Below are 17,897 nucleotides of genomic sequence, written 5' to 3' on the forward strand. Positions count from 1 at the left end.
AAATTCTGTTTATCGTACTGGGACTCGTTTCTGAGTTTTAGTGGCACGCATATTGTAGACTTACTTTTACAATATCTATACTGATTACGGGGACTGACGGTCACACTTATGTCACCCGGGTTGTTACAAGCGAGCAGCGCCCGTGACTGGGCAGAGGACGCTGTTTTGACCGAAATTGACCTATTTTTCATTTTAGAGATGGCTGTCACTTCCCCAAACTTGTCATCTGAGTTCTTCACAAAGAATAAGGGTTTTGTGGCCAAGAAGAAATCCCCATCATTTCTTGTGCAAACTAACTATTGGGGGGGGGGGGGGGGGGGGTAATTTGTCTGCTTCTGCTTGCCGCTTAGCCCTCCCACAGTGCCACGATGGAAGGGAATATTTTAGTCACATCTCTCTGCATTAGAAGGAGGACTTTTCAACCACAGATACTGCGGGGGCATTATGGACATCAGCAAGAAGTAACTTCATCCGCCATTGTGCCACCAACTCCGAACGGGGGCTCTCCCCATGGGCGCCACAAAAAATGGTTCAAATGGTTCTAAGCACTATGGGACCTAACATCTGAGGTCATCAGACCCCTAGACATAGAACTGCTTAAACCTAACTAACCTAAGGACATCACACACATCCATGTCCGAGGTAGGATTCGAACCTGCGTCTGTAGCAGCAGCGCGGTTCCTGACTAAAGCGCCTAGAACCGCTCGGCCACAGTTGCTGGCGCATGGGCGCCACCCAACCTCAGCAATGGCTACCTGGCCAGTAGTCCGTTGCTTGGAATCCCCGAGCCCCAGTGACGATGGGCATATACTCCTTCGAATCCTGCCTCGGGCATGGATGTGTGTGACGTCCTTAGGTTAGTTAGGTTTAAGTAGTTCTAAGTTCTAGGGGACTGATGACCTCAGATGTTAAGTCCCATAGTGCTCAGAGCCATATACTCCTTCGCCTACATGGCGAGTTTTCAACTAAGGCACCAACAGTGCGATACATATGTAAGTCTACAGGCTTTAGGGGCCGTTGTCACTGAAGTTAAAATCGTCTAGGTTACTAGGCCGCATCATATTTCTTCTCAAATGATCGACATTTCGACCCAACTGCTGGGATCATCCTCAGGATCTTCCGGTGTCCACTACTACTGATCCTGAGGAAGATCCTAGCAGAGGGGTCGAAACATCGATCATTTTAGAAGAAATATGACGCTGCCTAATAACCCAGAAGGTTTTAACTTCAGTGCGATATTTGCTTCGTCATGGGGCTACCACCTTGCAGGTGCTCGATGACGTCGGACGTGGGAATTCGAGTCTCAGTCATAAACTAGGTCCAAGCAGGGTCAGCATCAAGAAAGCCATCCGATGGAGAGGCAGAGGAGAAAGGGATAGTGGAAATATAAACATACAGTACGGAAAGAAAGTAATGGGGCAAAGGTTGGGACTCCATGGCTGCCAACCACGTAGTCACAAAAGACTTGTGAACCCCCTGGGTTTCATCTGCGACACCCTTACAGTACAGCAATACTTTGACTGTTTTCTGCGACCTGTTTAATTGCTCTTCATGGCAAGCCACGTCTGCCTGTGCCTGCATTTCAGGAAGATAATGCCCGCCAGCACACGGCGAATGTTTCTACTGCTTGTCTTCGTGCTAGCCAAACCGTACCTCGGCCAGCAAGGTCGCCTGATCTCTCCCAAATTCAGAACATTTGGAACATTATGAGCTGTGCCTTCCAACAGGTTCTGGTTGTTGACGATCTAACTCTCTAATTGGACAGAATTGGACATGAAATCCCTCACGAGGACATCCAGGAACTCTATCAATCAGTGCCAAGCCAGATAGCTGCTCGCGTAAGGGCTCGAGATGGACCAGCGTGTTCGTGAAGCTGTTTCTTTTTAATGAATCATCCAATTCTCCTGAGATTGATATCATTTGTTTGTATGTACATGTACGTCGATCCTACCGGTTTCCGTCCCGTTCAGATACTTCCTTCGTGGAGGATTGTTTTTTTGTCTTAGAATGTACTGCGGTAATCTCAAAAATATCTTTAAAATATTTTCACGGTTTTTAATGAAGGAAAAGGAAAGTTTGACAAGCTCGTCAATCGACACCACAGTTTCAGCCTTCTTAGCAGGCTAGAACTGAACTCGATAGTAGCTGGTTTGAAACATTATGGCGTTTTCTAAACTCGATGATACTGAACAGTTAAATTCTGAGCCACAGACCTAACTTGAGGATTTCGTAACATGCTGAATTAATGAAACCGACTGCAATCCATTCCAGGAGTCTGGTCCCAGTGTTCACTTGTGCTCGTCATTGTGTTCGATGAACCAAGCAAAGACGAAACATGTCTCCATCACATTTATTACGTAAACACAGATTACAAGCAGATTTCACAATAACTGCAAGCATCAACCATGTGTTTCCAGTGTTGTCGACCTAACTTTGGCAGGCAATCGTAAAAAACAATGTACTGGAAGTCTAACGAGCTACCTCAATTTTATCTAACTCAGAACTGCCTTTCGAGTCTCTTAAAAATCTTTATACAAGCGCCCCTCCCCCTACCCATTTGAAGGAGGTGATGCAAGAAAAACGAAATATAAATATATAATTCCTAATAAAATTAAGCTGCCTGATGGGTAGTACTACTTGAATCTACACTACTTTCTACTTAAATGAGTTTATATTTCGTCTCATAAATTAACCGAAATGCATATTAATGTGCTGGAAACAATATGTAAGTGTATTATTCCTTCCACATCTCGTTATGACTTCTTAGTAAAGTAAAATAAACATAATTTTCACGAAATTTATAGCGATTGTGAAATGACGCATAAAATATCTTATCTTGAAGGAATTTTTTGGCAGATTTCAAAACTGGTATTAGATTTTGCGAGTCTGTAATATTTCCGAAGTTCTAGAGAACTTAATATTTTTTACTGATATTGCGTTACTATCAGCTCAGCTGATGCACTCGGTTTATAGTGATATGTATAAAACGTGACCTTTTGTTCTTAACATCAGTTAAGTGACCGCTACTTTTAAAAATAGTTGTGTAGTTGAATTTCAGTATTGCATCATGACTCATCGTTGATACGTGAAAAACAATATTTGGAACTAGCCAAATGAGTGGGTCCCAAATAAAACTTATAGTCTTATTATGATCTTCAGTTGTTATAGACCTTGAGTTCATGGTAGCGAAATATCGCGTGACGAAGGTTTAGCTGGTTACAATATTCGAAATACAGACTTCTCACATAATTTCGGAAGCATTGAACGGTATCTTGAAATCAGGAAGCAGTTAGCAATGGTATGCTGTTGTTATCAACAAATATTATGCATAAAAATAGAAATTATGTAATATCAATTTAGGTTAGGATCCAAGACTCTGTTGCTAGTTGTCGCGGTCAAGTTTGCTTTAATAATCGATAATCGATTATAAAATTATATCATAAAGTGGTGTTAGAAAAATGAAGATAATGAAGATGGAGCAGGCTTGTACCGAACGTCACCCACTTTCATCCTACATTTTACTTTAGTACCTAATATTTTAACATTGCAGTTTTTACAACACCACAAAGGGTAGATAGATAAGTGATGATTCTGAGAAAGCAGAGTGTATCATCGTGAGAAACACCTATATTACAGCCTCAAGGGGTTTGAGTGCAGATTTTTGCTCTCGGATTCATTTACTATTTTTGTTTACATCGTCGTCCAATAGTAATTCCATAATGGCTAAAAACTTGCATAAAAGTGAATAAGAAAACCAGTATTCGGTTATTGTCATAGCACCTAGAACTGGAATAAAATTGTCAGCGTTATGGGAAACAGTGTTAGACAAAGTTAAAAGTTTCGACTAATCTGCCACTATGCTGGGATGTGCCATTTACGAGAAGAAATCGTTTTTGGAGTGGGGATAACCGAAAGTTGTATTTTCGTTACTTTACACTAGAGCTTTCTCTGGGTATTATACATGCTTTAAAATAAAATGATTTTACGTTGTAAAGTTTCTTATAATAAACATTAGTGTCGGCGAGTGCGGGTAGCGTGACGGAGTAGAACTCACTTGGTATCCTGTTGATAGCGCGCAGAGGCCGCAGCACGCGGATGGTTCGGATGGCGGACAGGTTCATGTTCTCCACGTTCAGGCAGTACTCCAGTGCCCTGGAACAAACAAGACAAGCAAAGTGCCGTAAGTACCTGTCTCTGCGTTTTTGGCAGGAAGGAAGATTACGAATGACCTAGAGAAAACTGACCTGTCTGATTCGACTAGTAGTCCAGTCAACAAAGGAAAATTAGAGGAAAAAAAATCGTGTAGTCGCAGATTTTTGTGCAGTTATAGGGAGTGTCGTAAACAACATACTAAAAATCCTCACCGGCGGGGAGCAGCATTGGGGTGGCGGAGTTTAAAGGTTACTTTCATTACGTTTTACTCGAATAAATAGAAATCCGCGGCTTCAAGTGAAAATGTTTCCGAGTACAAAACTTAACTAAATTAAATTACCTGCAGAAAAGTTCCTATTCATATTTTCTCTAGGGCTAATACTTTCTGCGTTATAGGGGATAGAAAACTCGCGGACTATTAAAAATAATGCCTTCATAGGATAAAATTAATGCTTATTGCTAAACGAAGTTGGTTAAAAACAAATATTACATTTGTGCACCACTTCTGAGGGCAGTAGAGCCGTATTGATAAATTGCGTTTCGGGGCTGTAACCGACACCCCCGGGATAACAAGGCCGTCCAGCAGTGTTAGTGACGTCACACTAAGCGGCCCATAGCCGACGCAGCAGTCCACGGACACCTCCGTACAGACGCGCCTGATGCTAACGATCTTCTGTCCATCATACAGAAAGGAGCGAACTATAATTCGAACCAAAGACCAAATTATATATATTCTTGTAAACAGCATAAAGGTTCATAACGAAATACCGATTACATATACGGGCAGGAATAGGTTCTAGAACTCCTCTGAAATGTGTTTATCTTCAGTACTAGAATGAACATCAAATTGTCAGGTTTTCTAAACAGAAAAGCACTTTGTTAGTAACAGACAGCAATAATGAGACTTGCAGTTGGTGATTTATACGTGGAAAAGCTGTAGAGAGATTGAAAATGGTAAGTAAAGAGAGCCTCAGCCTTTTGCTCACATTCTTACATGTAATGCACTTGGTTGTTTTTCATTTCCTTACCTTTCATAACATTTTTAATATTGTTTCAAGAAGTGTATCTTCAATAACAGAGTGAACTTCAAATTGTCAGGCTTCTCTTAAAGGAAAGAACAATCCCTTAGTATCACAGTGCAAGACAGAATCTTGTGTTCAGTGATGTCTATGTTAAAAGGAGAATATTTGATATCTATCTTTTGTTTCCATTCTTTATTTCTGGGGATAAACTTGTAAAAATTCTTGAAAAGAGCTGTCGCCATGAACATACGAGTAAATTCACAATAGTCATGTGTTGTATGAGATAAAGCGAACTCTTGTTACCTTATTGTAAACGAAAGTTGTGAAGGTTTTGCTATGTATGACAGTGTTTAAGATAATTTACTTTCAGTGTAATAGCTTGAAAATGTTAATTCTTGCTGTCAGTTGGCATTTGTCACCACCTGTATGCGAGTTTTAAAGCTAAATAGTGTTCTGACAATTATAAAATAGTGGCAAAGTTCCTCAATCGATTAAACTTATTCCTGCCCGTATATGTAATCGGTATTTCGTTATGAACCTTTATGCTGTTTACAAGAATATATATAATTTGGTCTTTGGTTCGAATTATAGTTCGCTCCTTTCTGTATGACGGACAGAAGATCGTTAGCATCAGGCGCGTCTGTACGGAGGTGTCCGTGGACTGCTGCGTCGGCTATGGGCCGCTTAGTGTGACGTCACTAACACTGCTGGGCGGCCTTGTTATCCCGGGGGTGTCGCTGTAACAGGGTGCAGACGACAGGGGTGGAGGGTAGATGCGCGAGGGAAGACGTGTCGCCGGAATGTTGTCATGCAGCTCCCTCCATCGTAGGCCTGCGAAAGGTGATTCCCCAACCTATCTACCACACCACATCACAAAGGACAACTACAGGATGTTTCACAAAGCTGTATCGACCCTCGGCTTCGCGCCTTTTGAATCACTGGCGATACAGCGTGCAGACATACCAAGGGGATGTTTATTTTCCTCAAAGTGCATTAACACTATGTTGAATATAGATATGAGTTACTAACGCCAGAAACGCATATGGACAGAATCCACATAAATCTCTGCACACTGTTCTAAACTGCTAGTGCCGCCTATACTGCAGCTGTAGCGTTCTTCGGGGAGAAGCCACCTTATCTAACAATGAGCGCTGCTCGATTTTCATGTTAATGACAGTCTGTACCTCCCCAGCATTTCCTGTCCAGTTCTCTTAAGTGAGACAACAAAATATTTCACTGAGCTTGTGTTTATACGGTGGAGTTGTTTACAGTTTATTAAATGAGTATTTATTTGCAGTTGTTAAGTGAGCTATTATGTAAAATAAATCAACAGCTGGAGCTGTCAGCTGTTTACCATACTGAAGAGCCTGACCCATGTGTAACCTGCTGTCAATATGTTGTCGAAATCGGCGATTTCATAAGGGTATCATATGCGTTACCCCAGCCTCAGCTCTCCCGATATCTGAAGATGCTTAAATGGTCATCTAGGAGTTATGGATTTATTTCAACATAAGTCAAACAATGCATTACTGCAGATTACTGTTCTAGACCTGAAAACGATTCCAGGAGACATATTGGCACCCTCCTTGGAAGATATACTGTGGGTGTGTGAAAAGTGGCTTCACTAAAGTTAAGTTTTATATCAAGAATGGCTGGGAGATCCCGAAGGGTAGGTTCAGCCGCCTTAACTGCAAAGGTTTTCCCTACGCTACGCGGCCGCAGGTATAACTTGTTCGCGAAGTATGAGAGCTGTATGTGAGTGTGTCTGTTAAGTTTATATGACTGTAGTGTGTGTGTGTGTGTAGTATTCGACATGATAAGAGAAGGGAGACGATGAAATACCTCGCTGGCACATAGCTTTCTCTTCTCGAAGAGCACAGAGAGTCCCGTTGAGGAGCATAACGGTTCTAGGCACTTCAGTCTGGAACCGCGCGACCGCTGCGGTCGCAGGTTCGAATCCTGTCTCGGGCATGTATGTGTGTGATATCCTTAGGTTGATTAGGTTTAAGTAGTTCTAAGTTCTTGGGGACTGATGACCTAAGATGTTAAGTCCCATAGTGCTCAGAGCCATTTGAACCATTTTTTGAGGAGTATAACGCCTCATCCGACAGGTGGATGACAATCAACAGTGTTGCATGCCCTCACTTCGTGAGACTGCGGAGAGGTTTGGAATTGAATCTAGGACACTGGCGCAAAGATTGGCGATCATGAACCCTTACGCCACCACCCCTCCCACTCTTTCTACTGTAAAGGAAAATTTGTTAACAGGACCCGGACAGTTACCCATTCAAGAACTGGCCACACACGATGGTGCTTAACGGTGGTTATCTAACAGGAACCTGTGTACCCACCTTTCTTATTTTTGTTCGCCATTGTTCTCATCATTTGGTCTGAGCGGACATTACATAACACTACTTCAAATTCATCGTTGAATATTTCACTCAGCTTTTTTATTACAGAGGGCGGCCAGCCCTCTGACCGAACACGCTGAGCTACCGTGCCAGTAAACTCAGTACGGCCTTAGATAGTGGCTTCAATCAGTGCAGCGCAGTGTCCAGATGTCAGCAATTTCTGAATGGAAAAGGCTTATACGGTCTACTAGTAACATAATTAATAGTGAGAAAAGTGTAGTAACTTCTTGGTCATTCATCAACCAGCGGAAAAATGCTTCTGTCAGAGCCCAAAAAATGCGAGTGTGTTCCTGTTTATTTAAAAGACTGGGGCTGAAAGAGATCTACTAGCTTCCACATTTTACTTTCCTCTGCATCTTCAAAAATTTTCCCAAAAATTTTGCCATGCGAACATACTCGCACTTTTTTACCACTTAACTCACCTCAAACTTCCCTTAACTGCAACTCGATCACACACACACTAGTCCATCGCTGTAAGTCGCTCATACCCATCCAACCTCAGCCGCCCTTTCCCGCTCACTCATTCGGCCCAACTCATTGTCATTATCTCTTTGTGTGTAACTGCTACTGCCTCCAGTTACACAGCCCCAGCCTCCTTCGTTCTCTCCTGCTATTCAATCTCCTCTCAATGTCACTGTCTTTCGCCGTCTCTTACTGCTAGTATATCATTACTTCCTTCCTACTGCTGCTGTCTCTTCTCACTGTGACTATCTCTCTCTTTCCCATTATCAATGTCATATACTCTTTGTCTCATTACGAGTGGCTCTTGCCCACTTCCACTTTCTCTTTGCCTTTCTTCCTCTCCCCCTCCCTCCCAAACCCCCCATTCCCCGGGAATGTCTCCTTGACTCTTTTCTGAACACTTTTCTGTCACTGTCAATGATGATCCACCGTCACTGTGTCCCTCTCTTTCTCTCACGCTGCCATTGTCTCTTTCGCTGTTTCTATAAAACGACAACTGTCTACTACCTTCCAGTATTTATTACTTTTCCGTCTGTTTGCCACTGCCACTGTCTCCTATCTCAGCATAAAAATGCGAGAGTATATTCTCATGCCAAAATTTTTCGGAAAAATTTTAAAGGTGCCGAGGAAGGTAGGATGAGGCAGTTGGTACCCCATTTTTCAGTCTGAGTCTTTTAAATAAAGAGGAACACATTCGGATTCTTTTCTGCTGGATCCCTTCTTTTCTCTGCTGCAGCAGGGAATGTAACTCACATGAAAAGAAATGTGTTGGTGAGTAAAATTTAGATAGTTTGTAAGGTAGGAATGCCATATTGATTTTTGTAAGTTATCGATGTGTACGTCAGGGAGAGAGCAAGCTATGTTACTGTTAAACAACCCTTGGCCTTGTTGGGGCACAGTCTTTGCCTCTGCGCAGTCTGATACGTTTTTAGTTGAACACTTGTAGGTGATAGACTGCGCAGCTAGTTTGTTGGGATGATTAATGTCAGCTGATTCATAATTTTCACTTGCTCAGAGCTGAGACAAAGACCACCCCACTTCCCTGAATCATACATTTACAAGTAAACTGCCTAAGATGTTTGGATTTTATAGAAATTCTCTGTTAAAATTGTACCCTTTTTAAATCATTGTTCACTTTGGTAAGCATAGTATTGTTCAGTCCAGTGCTATGTGTGGAGATCACGCAAAGTTTTACTCTATCTTTTTGAATACGTACTTTATTCTAAAATCGTTGTCTTGAAATATTATTTCATACGAATAGTTACTCTCCTCATCCCACGTTTAAAAGAATGTTTATCATTACGCATTACCACCTTGAACCATGTGGTATGCAACAGTCTGAATATAGTGTAGAAATTTTACTTAAAAGTAGAAATCTAGCTTATCCGGTGCCTGCTTGCTGCTTGCTATTGTGCTTTCTAGAAATCTGCAACAATGTTCCCGAAACGCGAGGTAAGAGGAAATGTTGATTAGGACCAGATAATTGTTTTAGTTCAGTTGCGCATTTAATATAAGGACAAGTGGTAGTCAGACAAACTACAGTTCAGTTCAAATTAGATTCTGTTTAGTCAAAGGTTAGCGTACGAGTTTAAGTTGAATAACAGTTTGTGGATACATAGTTTTGGTAATACGTAGACTTCTCGTACAGTGTGAGGTAAATTTGGGCTAAATTTCATACAGAAACATATACTGCGGAACTTACAAGTTTACTTATGTGAAACTGAAATAGGTAACGCAAATGTAATTTTTCGTCTTAGACTGGATTTTACGTGCAAAAAAATTGCATGTGCTTCAGTAATGCAAAAAGGGGCTCCCAGGTGAAGACGGAGACAATTTATAGCATATTTCTCCTTGCTCCGTCACCTTATAAACTACGTTTCCGCCTCAGACCGGATTTTTACGTGCGCATTTTACGTGTATACCCTGTATCTCGAAAACGGGTAACATATCAAAAAAAGTTTCAAGGTTGTTAGAGAGCGGGATCGTAGGAATATATAACAAAAATTTCAGCCACTTGCTGTGCGTAGCCTTCTTGGGGTATGCGGCACGGTTTTGGTACAAAAAATGGCAGGAAATTTTTTTTGGGGTTTTCTAAAGTACCGTCCACGAACTAGAAATGACTCCATAAGCCCCTTGAGGCCCACCTAGACCACATCAAATACAAAAAGCACCAACCAATTTGCTCCATTTGTGTACGCTGGAGGAAGTATGTAGTATTCTTACTTTGACCCAGTGCTGCAGGTTACCACAAGGACTATCCAAAATATTTGACCCTACCTTCGTGTCACCAATAGAACCCGAGGTATGAGCGCCGGAAAAAAAAACCTGTTTTTATGTGCTGTGGCTCGGAATATATTAGGAATATATTATGTTTAGCGCTACATCATATAGCGCGTCTGGGATAATAGTAGACAGTACCTTTACCGTGCTGCGTGAAAATACGACCCTACCAGTCATCTACAGTTGTAGCTCACTTATTAATTATAAACTCCTGCCGGTATCATTTCAATGTCATTTTGGTGTCACCGCCAGACACCACACTTGCTAGGTGGTAGCCTTTAAATCGGCCGCGGTCCGTTAGTATACGTCGGACCCGCGTGTCGCCAGTATCAGTGATTGCAGACCAAGCGCCGCCACGCGGCAGGTCTAGTCTAGAGAGACTCCCTAGCACTCGGGCCAGTGTACAGCCGACTTTGCTAGCGATGGTTCACTGACTACATACGCTCTCATTTGCAGAGACGACAGTTAGCACAGCCTTCAGCTACGTCATTTGCTACGATCTAGCAAGGCGCCATATTCAGTTACTATGTATCCAGAACAGATAATATTGTGAATTATGTACCGTCAAGAGCGACGTTCATCATTAATGGATTAAAGTTAAGTATCAAATTAATTACGTCCGCTTTCTGAATTCTAATTATTTGTCATGTCCCAGACCTCACGTCAGTATAGTTCTTCCCTTCTCACGCCAGCCTGCGTGAGCTAAAACGCGGCCTCCTCTAGTAACAAGGTGTTGGCTCTTCAGCCAACACAACAGTCATCATGACGAGTTTCATCCGCTGACAAATGTTGACTGTGACTATTTACTATTTCATCTTCTGTTAATGTTGGCTCGTCTGTAAACGTGGCTGAAGATACGAATGACGGATTAAAAGTTCGATAGTCAACCAACAGTAAAATCGGTGCTGCGGTTGAACATCCACAGGTGAAAGAACTCGCACAAGTTGAAGATATTGTGAGTCCACCAGTCTATTTATTGGTTTGATGCTGCCCGCCAAAAATCCCTCTCTTGTACAAATCTCTTCATCTGACAAAGACACTGCGCCTAATCATCATCACCGATTTCGTCCAGATTTATGGTATACGCAGGGCTTGTTAAAAAATGAAAGGCCGGCCGGTGTGGCCGTGCGGTTCTAAGCGCTTCAGTTTGGAACCGCGTGACCGCTACGGTCGCAGGTTCGAATCCTGCCTCGGGCATGGATGTGTGTGATGTCCTTAGGTTAGTTAGGTTTAAGTAGTTCTAAGTTCTAGGGGACTGATGACCACAGATGTTAAGTCCCATAGTGCTCAGAGCCATTTGAACCATTTTGAAAAAAATGAGAGAAACTGAAGTGGGAGCTACAGATGGTCAAAAATTTAGAAAAAAGTAGTATTTTTAGGTCGGACGGGAGACGTATGACACTTTTGTGTGAGCATTGCCGGTACTGAGAGATTGGAGCAGCGGAAAGAGGATAGACTGGTACTCCGAAGGTAGTGGGTTCGAGTCCCTATGTGGAAACATTTTTTTCATTTTCAATTGTTACATTACTTACACTGCAAGTGAAACAAAACATTGGTCAGTATATTCTGTCTTTTAATATTTTATACAAGGCAGGAAAAGAAAACGTTAATGAAAATTTGGATTGCAAATAAATTACGAGGAAGCGATTCTAAGGCATAAAAGAGAAATTCGTATATAAAATTAGATTCTTTTATTATTTAACAGTTTATATTCATACATTCCTGTGGGGACATTCATCGTAAAAATTGTATTGGGATCTTGCGCACATTATAAACGACAAATTTTTACAATGACATGATGACTTTAAAGTTTCCATAGAGAAACAAAGTTGGCTTGCCTTCAGAAAAGATTCTTTCTCGTCTCACAGGGTCGCAGCAAACCGCGGGTAACGCATCCTTTCACAAAATTTGGCAATGAATTTATTACGATACAGTCTTCCCGGGATGGGATTTCTATTTTTCTCTCGATGAGGTAAGAGCAGCTTTAAAGATTTTTCGATCAAATTCTTCACATGATAATAAAAATATCTGAGCGTTGCTCCAGCTGATGCATTTGGGTGGGGGGGGGGGGGGGAGGGGGAATCACTTTAATACTACATGATGGCAATCCTTTTTCATCTTAAAAGATCTCGTTATATAATCGTGGATTTGCGTTTTCTCCCTACGATTCAGTTGACAGAAGAAATTTGTTTTCCTGCACGCAATACTCTTCGAATTTTGTATGAGGTTGTTGCAAATACCCAAGTTTCTTTGCAGTTATGACGACATTCCCATGTTTTCCCACGTACACATAAACCAAATTTTGCTTTGCCTTTGATTTTCATGTCTTTTACGAAGATATTAATAAATACGATATAATGATTAATATTTCAGTACATTTGCAGTGTAGTAACGTAAAAATTGAAAATAAAGGAAGGAAAAAGTTTTTTCACCTATGGTCTCGACCCCCCGATCCTTGGATTACTGTTCTGTATTTTTCCCACTGCGCCTAACGCTGCCTGTAAAATACGCTAGCACAAAAGGATCACGCCTCGTCTGATCCTCGCCAAAATGATATTTTTTTTCTAAACGCTTGGTTATCTGAAGCTCCTTGTTTGCCTCCTTCGTTTGTGGCCAGTGCTGCACACACCATTAACCACGACGAAATCGGTGATGACGTTTAGGCGCCGACTCCTATTCAGAGTAGCATTTGTACACGAATGCCTCTGAAGTATCGCCTTCTCACGTGCCGCTATGATATGTATCATTTGCTTCGGCGAAAAATTATGTGCTGATGTCAGAGCCTTCTTGGTCAGCGAGCGGGACATATTCTTCTCGCTCAGGCATATTAGCGAGTCTTAAACTTCCATAATTAGTCGTTTGTGATATACGGTAAAAGTTTGTGATATTCGGCAAAAGTCAGCAGCTGACTTTCGTCATTAAACGCGTTCGGGTGCAACTGCAGGGCCTCTCGTCTTAAACCGTTGGCGCGGCTTCTCATAAAATTAAACCTGCCTGTTCCCGAAATGAGGATAGAAAAAGTTTATCATGTAGCTCACCACCAATCGACGTGTGAATTTTTTGACCAGAATAACCCCAAATCTTACAAATATGAAATAGAAACACGTATCTGTAGCAATATATCGCCAGTCTCATTGGCCTTACGAACATTGCGAGTCCTTATAACTAGAACTGAAATATGATGTTAACGATGTCCCTGTTTAAAGCTTCTGATACCTGAAATGCGCGATAAGCAATAATGTCTCGAGTGTTGAAAGTTTCAAGACCAAGCTTACCTTTAGTATCACCACCTACAACCATGTTGGGCAGTATCATTCTACTAAATATAAAGTTAAAAACTCCTCCACCAAAAACCGATGGCCCGTGAAAACGGTACTTCTGTCTGGACAATATAGTTCGAAGGATTTAAATTTTTTCATGTGAACAAGGCTAGCTCAAATTATACGAAAGTGTTTCAGAAACATTCTTTATATGTGACTACATATTTCCTTCTATAAATTTACTATATTATAAACATTCAGAATGCATACTTTAACGCCACTATTAAAACATCAGCATGCCCGAGATCGAATCTGAACCAGCAATATTCATCTTACGAGACATGGACGCCGCTGTGGAACTAAAAGGCCGACAGATTTGTCGCTTTCTATTCATTTCGGTGAAGTGCGTGTCTGATGTTCTCCTAGTAATTAATGGGCCAGTTAAGCATGACTTCCCAATGAAGTACGAGGGATGTAGAGACTAATATTATTTCTTTGTATGATCCATTATACTATTGTAAAGATAAAAGACTTGTTTATCCAGAAAAAAGCCAACGAACCACGTACGTTGTTACCTAAGAAACATATACATTTTACCTTTAAAGTCGAAGAAGGAATATGTTATGAGAACGGAGGAGAGATTGATCAGAAGTTCTCAGCACCAACAAGATCCATAGTGGACCAAAATACATTAAAAACTGTGGAAGACATAACAGAGCAAAGTACATAACGCACCCTTAATTGAGTGATTGTATTGTTAAGGAACTGAATCACAAATTCACTCACCCAGCGATGACGATGAAAAAGTCCAGCCAGTTCCAGGGATCGGCGAGGTACGTCCCCTTCCCATAGGCCCCCATCGCAATCATCTTCACAGACATCTCCAGCGCGAAGAAGGCGAATATAAAATCGTCGAATATCTGAAATGCAATAGATAAAATTACTAAACATTTAGTCAATAAAGAGAATAATAGTTGTCACTTTCACAGTGGACAGTGTCTTGTTATTGCTTGAATTGCATCACACTTTACTGCAATATTCTTATTGATTTTATTGTTTTTAGTAATTGCAGTATTTAAATTAACTTTGACTAAACTACAAGAAGGGTTTAAGACAAGGCTGTAGCCTTTCGCCCCTACCCTTCAATCTGTACATCGAGGAAGCAATGATGGAAATATAAGAAAGGTTCAGGAGTGGAATTAAAATACAAGGTGAAAGGATATCAATGGTACGATTCGCTGATGACATTGCTATCCTGAGTGAAAGTGAAGAAGAATTAAATGATCTGCTGAACGGAATGAACAGTCTAATGAGTACACAGTATGGTTTGAGAGTAAATCGGAGAAAGACGAAGGTAATGAGAAGTAGTAGAAATGAGAACAGCGAGAAACTTAACATCAGGATTGATGGTCACGAAGTCAATGAAGTGAAGGAATTCTGCTACCTAGGCAGTAAAATAACCAATGACGGACGGAGCAAGGAGGACATCAAAAGCACACTCGCTATGGCAAAAAAGGCATTTCTGGCCAAGAGAAGTCTACTAATATCAAATACCGGCCTTAATTTGAGGAAGAAATTTCTGAGGATGTACGTCTGGAGTACAGCATTGTATGCTAGTGAAACATGGACTGTGGGAAAACCGGAACAGAAGAGAATCGAAGCATTTGAGATGTGGTGCTATAGACGAATGTTGAAAATTAGGTGGACTGATAAGGTAAGGAATGAGGAGGTTCTACGCAGAATCGGAGAGGAAAGGAATATGTGGAAAACACTGATAAGGAGAAGGGACAGGATGACAGGACATCTGCTAAGACATGAGGGAATGACTTCCATGGTACTAGAGGGAGCTGTAGAGGGCAAAAACTGTAGAGGAAGACAGAGATTGGAATACATCAAGCAAATAATTGAGGACGTAGGTTGCAAGTACTACTCTGCGATGAAGAGGTTAGCACAGGAAAGGAATTCGTGGCGGGCCGCATCAAACCAGTCAGTTGACTGATGACAAAAAAAAAAAAAGTACAAGTCCGGGAGGAGATATCCCAACATTGATGTATTACGCTTATTCTTCTGTAGGAGTTGTCTATTTCTGTGTTGGTCCGCCATGGACAGGGGACATCGGCTGGTTAAGTAACTGTCAATGTCAATCATATTCAACAACAGCCGTGTAACTTAAGATGTTATTTTATTTTGAAGGCTACCAGTTTCAGCATTTGACAATGCCATCTTCGGGCCCCTGCATAATAAAAGAGTATACATGCAGTGTACATCAGGGTGTACAAAGCAAGCTTACAGAAAGTGACAGGTAATCATAACAGTGCTTAAAGATAAAAAATGAAAGTAGTGACGTTAAACCAAATCTCTGTGTACATCCAGGACAATAGACTAAAACATGCGTACATATTTATTAGTAATAAAACTATTTAACTCCACCGATTTACAAGAAAACATGAAAAACATTAAAAAGATCAGAAGTAGACAGTATACAATCAGGAGCTCCGTTGAAACAAAAGATTGTCGTTGTTTCCTTTTCTTTTAATATATGTGTACAAAATCTTATAAAACTGTTATAGATGAGGTAACCTCTAGTATATATGAGGACCCATCTTAATTTAAAGTAAAATATCACACAGTAACCTACGAAGTACAATAATATGGATATTTACGGACTAGGTACTACTACAACTGGCGACATATTAGTTGTCACAGCATCAAAAAAACAGTTTGACGCAAAACCCAATGGCAGTCGAAATATTAAGGGAAAAACAGAATGCAAAGAGGACGCTAAGAATATTCACAAATACCTTGTGGTCCTAGGTTATAAAGCAAATCGAAATAAAAAGATATGATTTGGTTTCCTTTGTATCACTTAATAGGTCGGCATTACCACTTTGAAACGAACCAACAAGGATCTCAAATCCTACTTAACCAAGGGGAGTCCTTCAAGTTCTCAGCCAACAACGTCGTACTATTTCCCTTGAGTGTAATGCAATACCCTGAAGACTTATTTATAGATGACGAGCCCATGTAAATAATAAGATATAGCAAGTTGTGTCGCGATAGGTAACGTGGGTATGGAAAAAGATAAAAGGCAACTGATTGTGCGAAGACCAGCATATTATCAAAGCTGAAGCCCAAAAAATGACTAACATCATAAAACTCCATGGTTTTGCTGTTCATGAGATTAGCATCACCACAATGAGCAACAGCTGCGGTTATCCACCCACAACCACGTTGGGCAGTATTATTACACGTAAACGTAAAGTTCAAAACCCCTCCACCAAAAACCGATGGCCCGTGAAGAACAGTATTTCTGTCTGGACTGTATAGTACGAAGGATTTCAATTTTTTCATGTAAGCAAGGCTACCTCAAACTACAGGGTGGTCCATTGATCGTGACCGGGCCAAATATCGCACGAAATAAGCATCAAACGAAAAAACTACAAAGAACGAAACTCGTCTAGCTTGAAGAGGAAAACCAGATGGTTCTATGGTAGGCCCACTACATGGCGCTGCCATAGGCCAAACGGAAATCAACTGCGTTTTTTTAAATAGGAAGACCCATTTTTATTACATATTCATGTAGTACGTAAAGAAATATGAATGTTTTAGTTGTATCACTTTTTTCGGTTTGTGACCTCGTATTTGGGGACACCTCTGAGACGTCGAATTGCCGACGCCTCAGTGTCAATCTCGTCAGTCGACCCAGTGATTCTTATAGGCCCATCAGCCAGCATAGGGATTGGTTGTCTGTCACAGTTGTGAATCTTTTATCTAATACATGTAGCTGGAACTTGTTGATGGCCGAAACAACTGTAAGGCGCTCTTTCTAGATTGTAGATCAGTTACACTGGGGTGTGGGATGTACTTTGGAAGCACAAGATGTCATTTTTTTAGCAACTCTGTGAATTTGTACCATAACTGTATATATCCCAAAACTACTAGCATCTGTATGAAATTCTGTCTCGGAATTCTCGTCATACAGAGCTAGTACTGAAGTAGACGTTAGTACATCCCTAACAACAAGCAACAGCTTATTCCAGAAAAATCTGGCGTCTTCCTACAGTAGTACCTGCAAGGGACATGCGATGGAACAGAAGTCGTTTATGAATCGCCGGTAACTTCTCACATCATTTCTGTGTCATGGAGTTGGAAAATATGTGAGCACTCTTATTTTATCTGATTCAGGATGGGCGCCGTCACCATTAGCTAGGGCCTCAAGACTTTTGTTTTTTGGGCAGTGAAGACGCACTTCGTCAGATTTAGCTGGAGGCTTGCAGTCTGCACATAGTTCAATACGATTTCACGTTTAT

General features: G+C 41.2%; 1 protein-coding gene across 1 annotated transcript in view; it reads right to left on the reverse strand.

Annotated features, from left to right (window-relative positions):
• The window catches only part of LOC126456574 (voltage-dependent T-type calcium channel subunit alpha-1G), a 795,987-nt gene that overhangs the window by 747,701 nt on the left and 30,389 nt on the right, over positions 1–17,897 (reverse strand). Inside the window, exons 2-3 of the mRNA XM_050092321.1 lie at positions 14,374–14,507; positions 4,055–4,152 (exon numbers count right to left, since the gene is read on the reverse strand). Of these exons, the coding sequence (XP_049948278.1) occupies positions 4,055–4,152; positions 14,374–14,507 (232 nt within the window). The remainder of the gene's footprint in view (positions 1–4,054; positions 4,153–14,373; positions 14,508–17,897) is intronic.

The sequence above is a fragment of the Schistocerca serialis genome, chromosome 2 (genome assembly GCF_023864345.2).
Source record: "Schistocerca serialis cubense isolate TAMUIC-IGC-003099 chromosome 2, iqSchSeri2.2, whole genome shotgun sequence".
Classification (NCBI taxonomy): Eukaryota; Metazoa; Arthropoda; class Insecta; order Orthoptera; family Acrididae; genus Schistocerca; species Schistocerca serialis.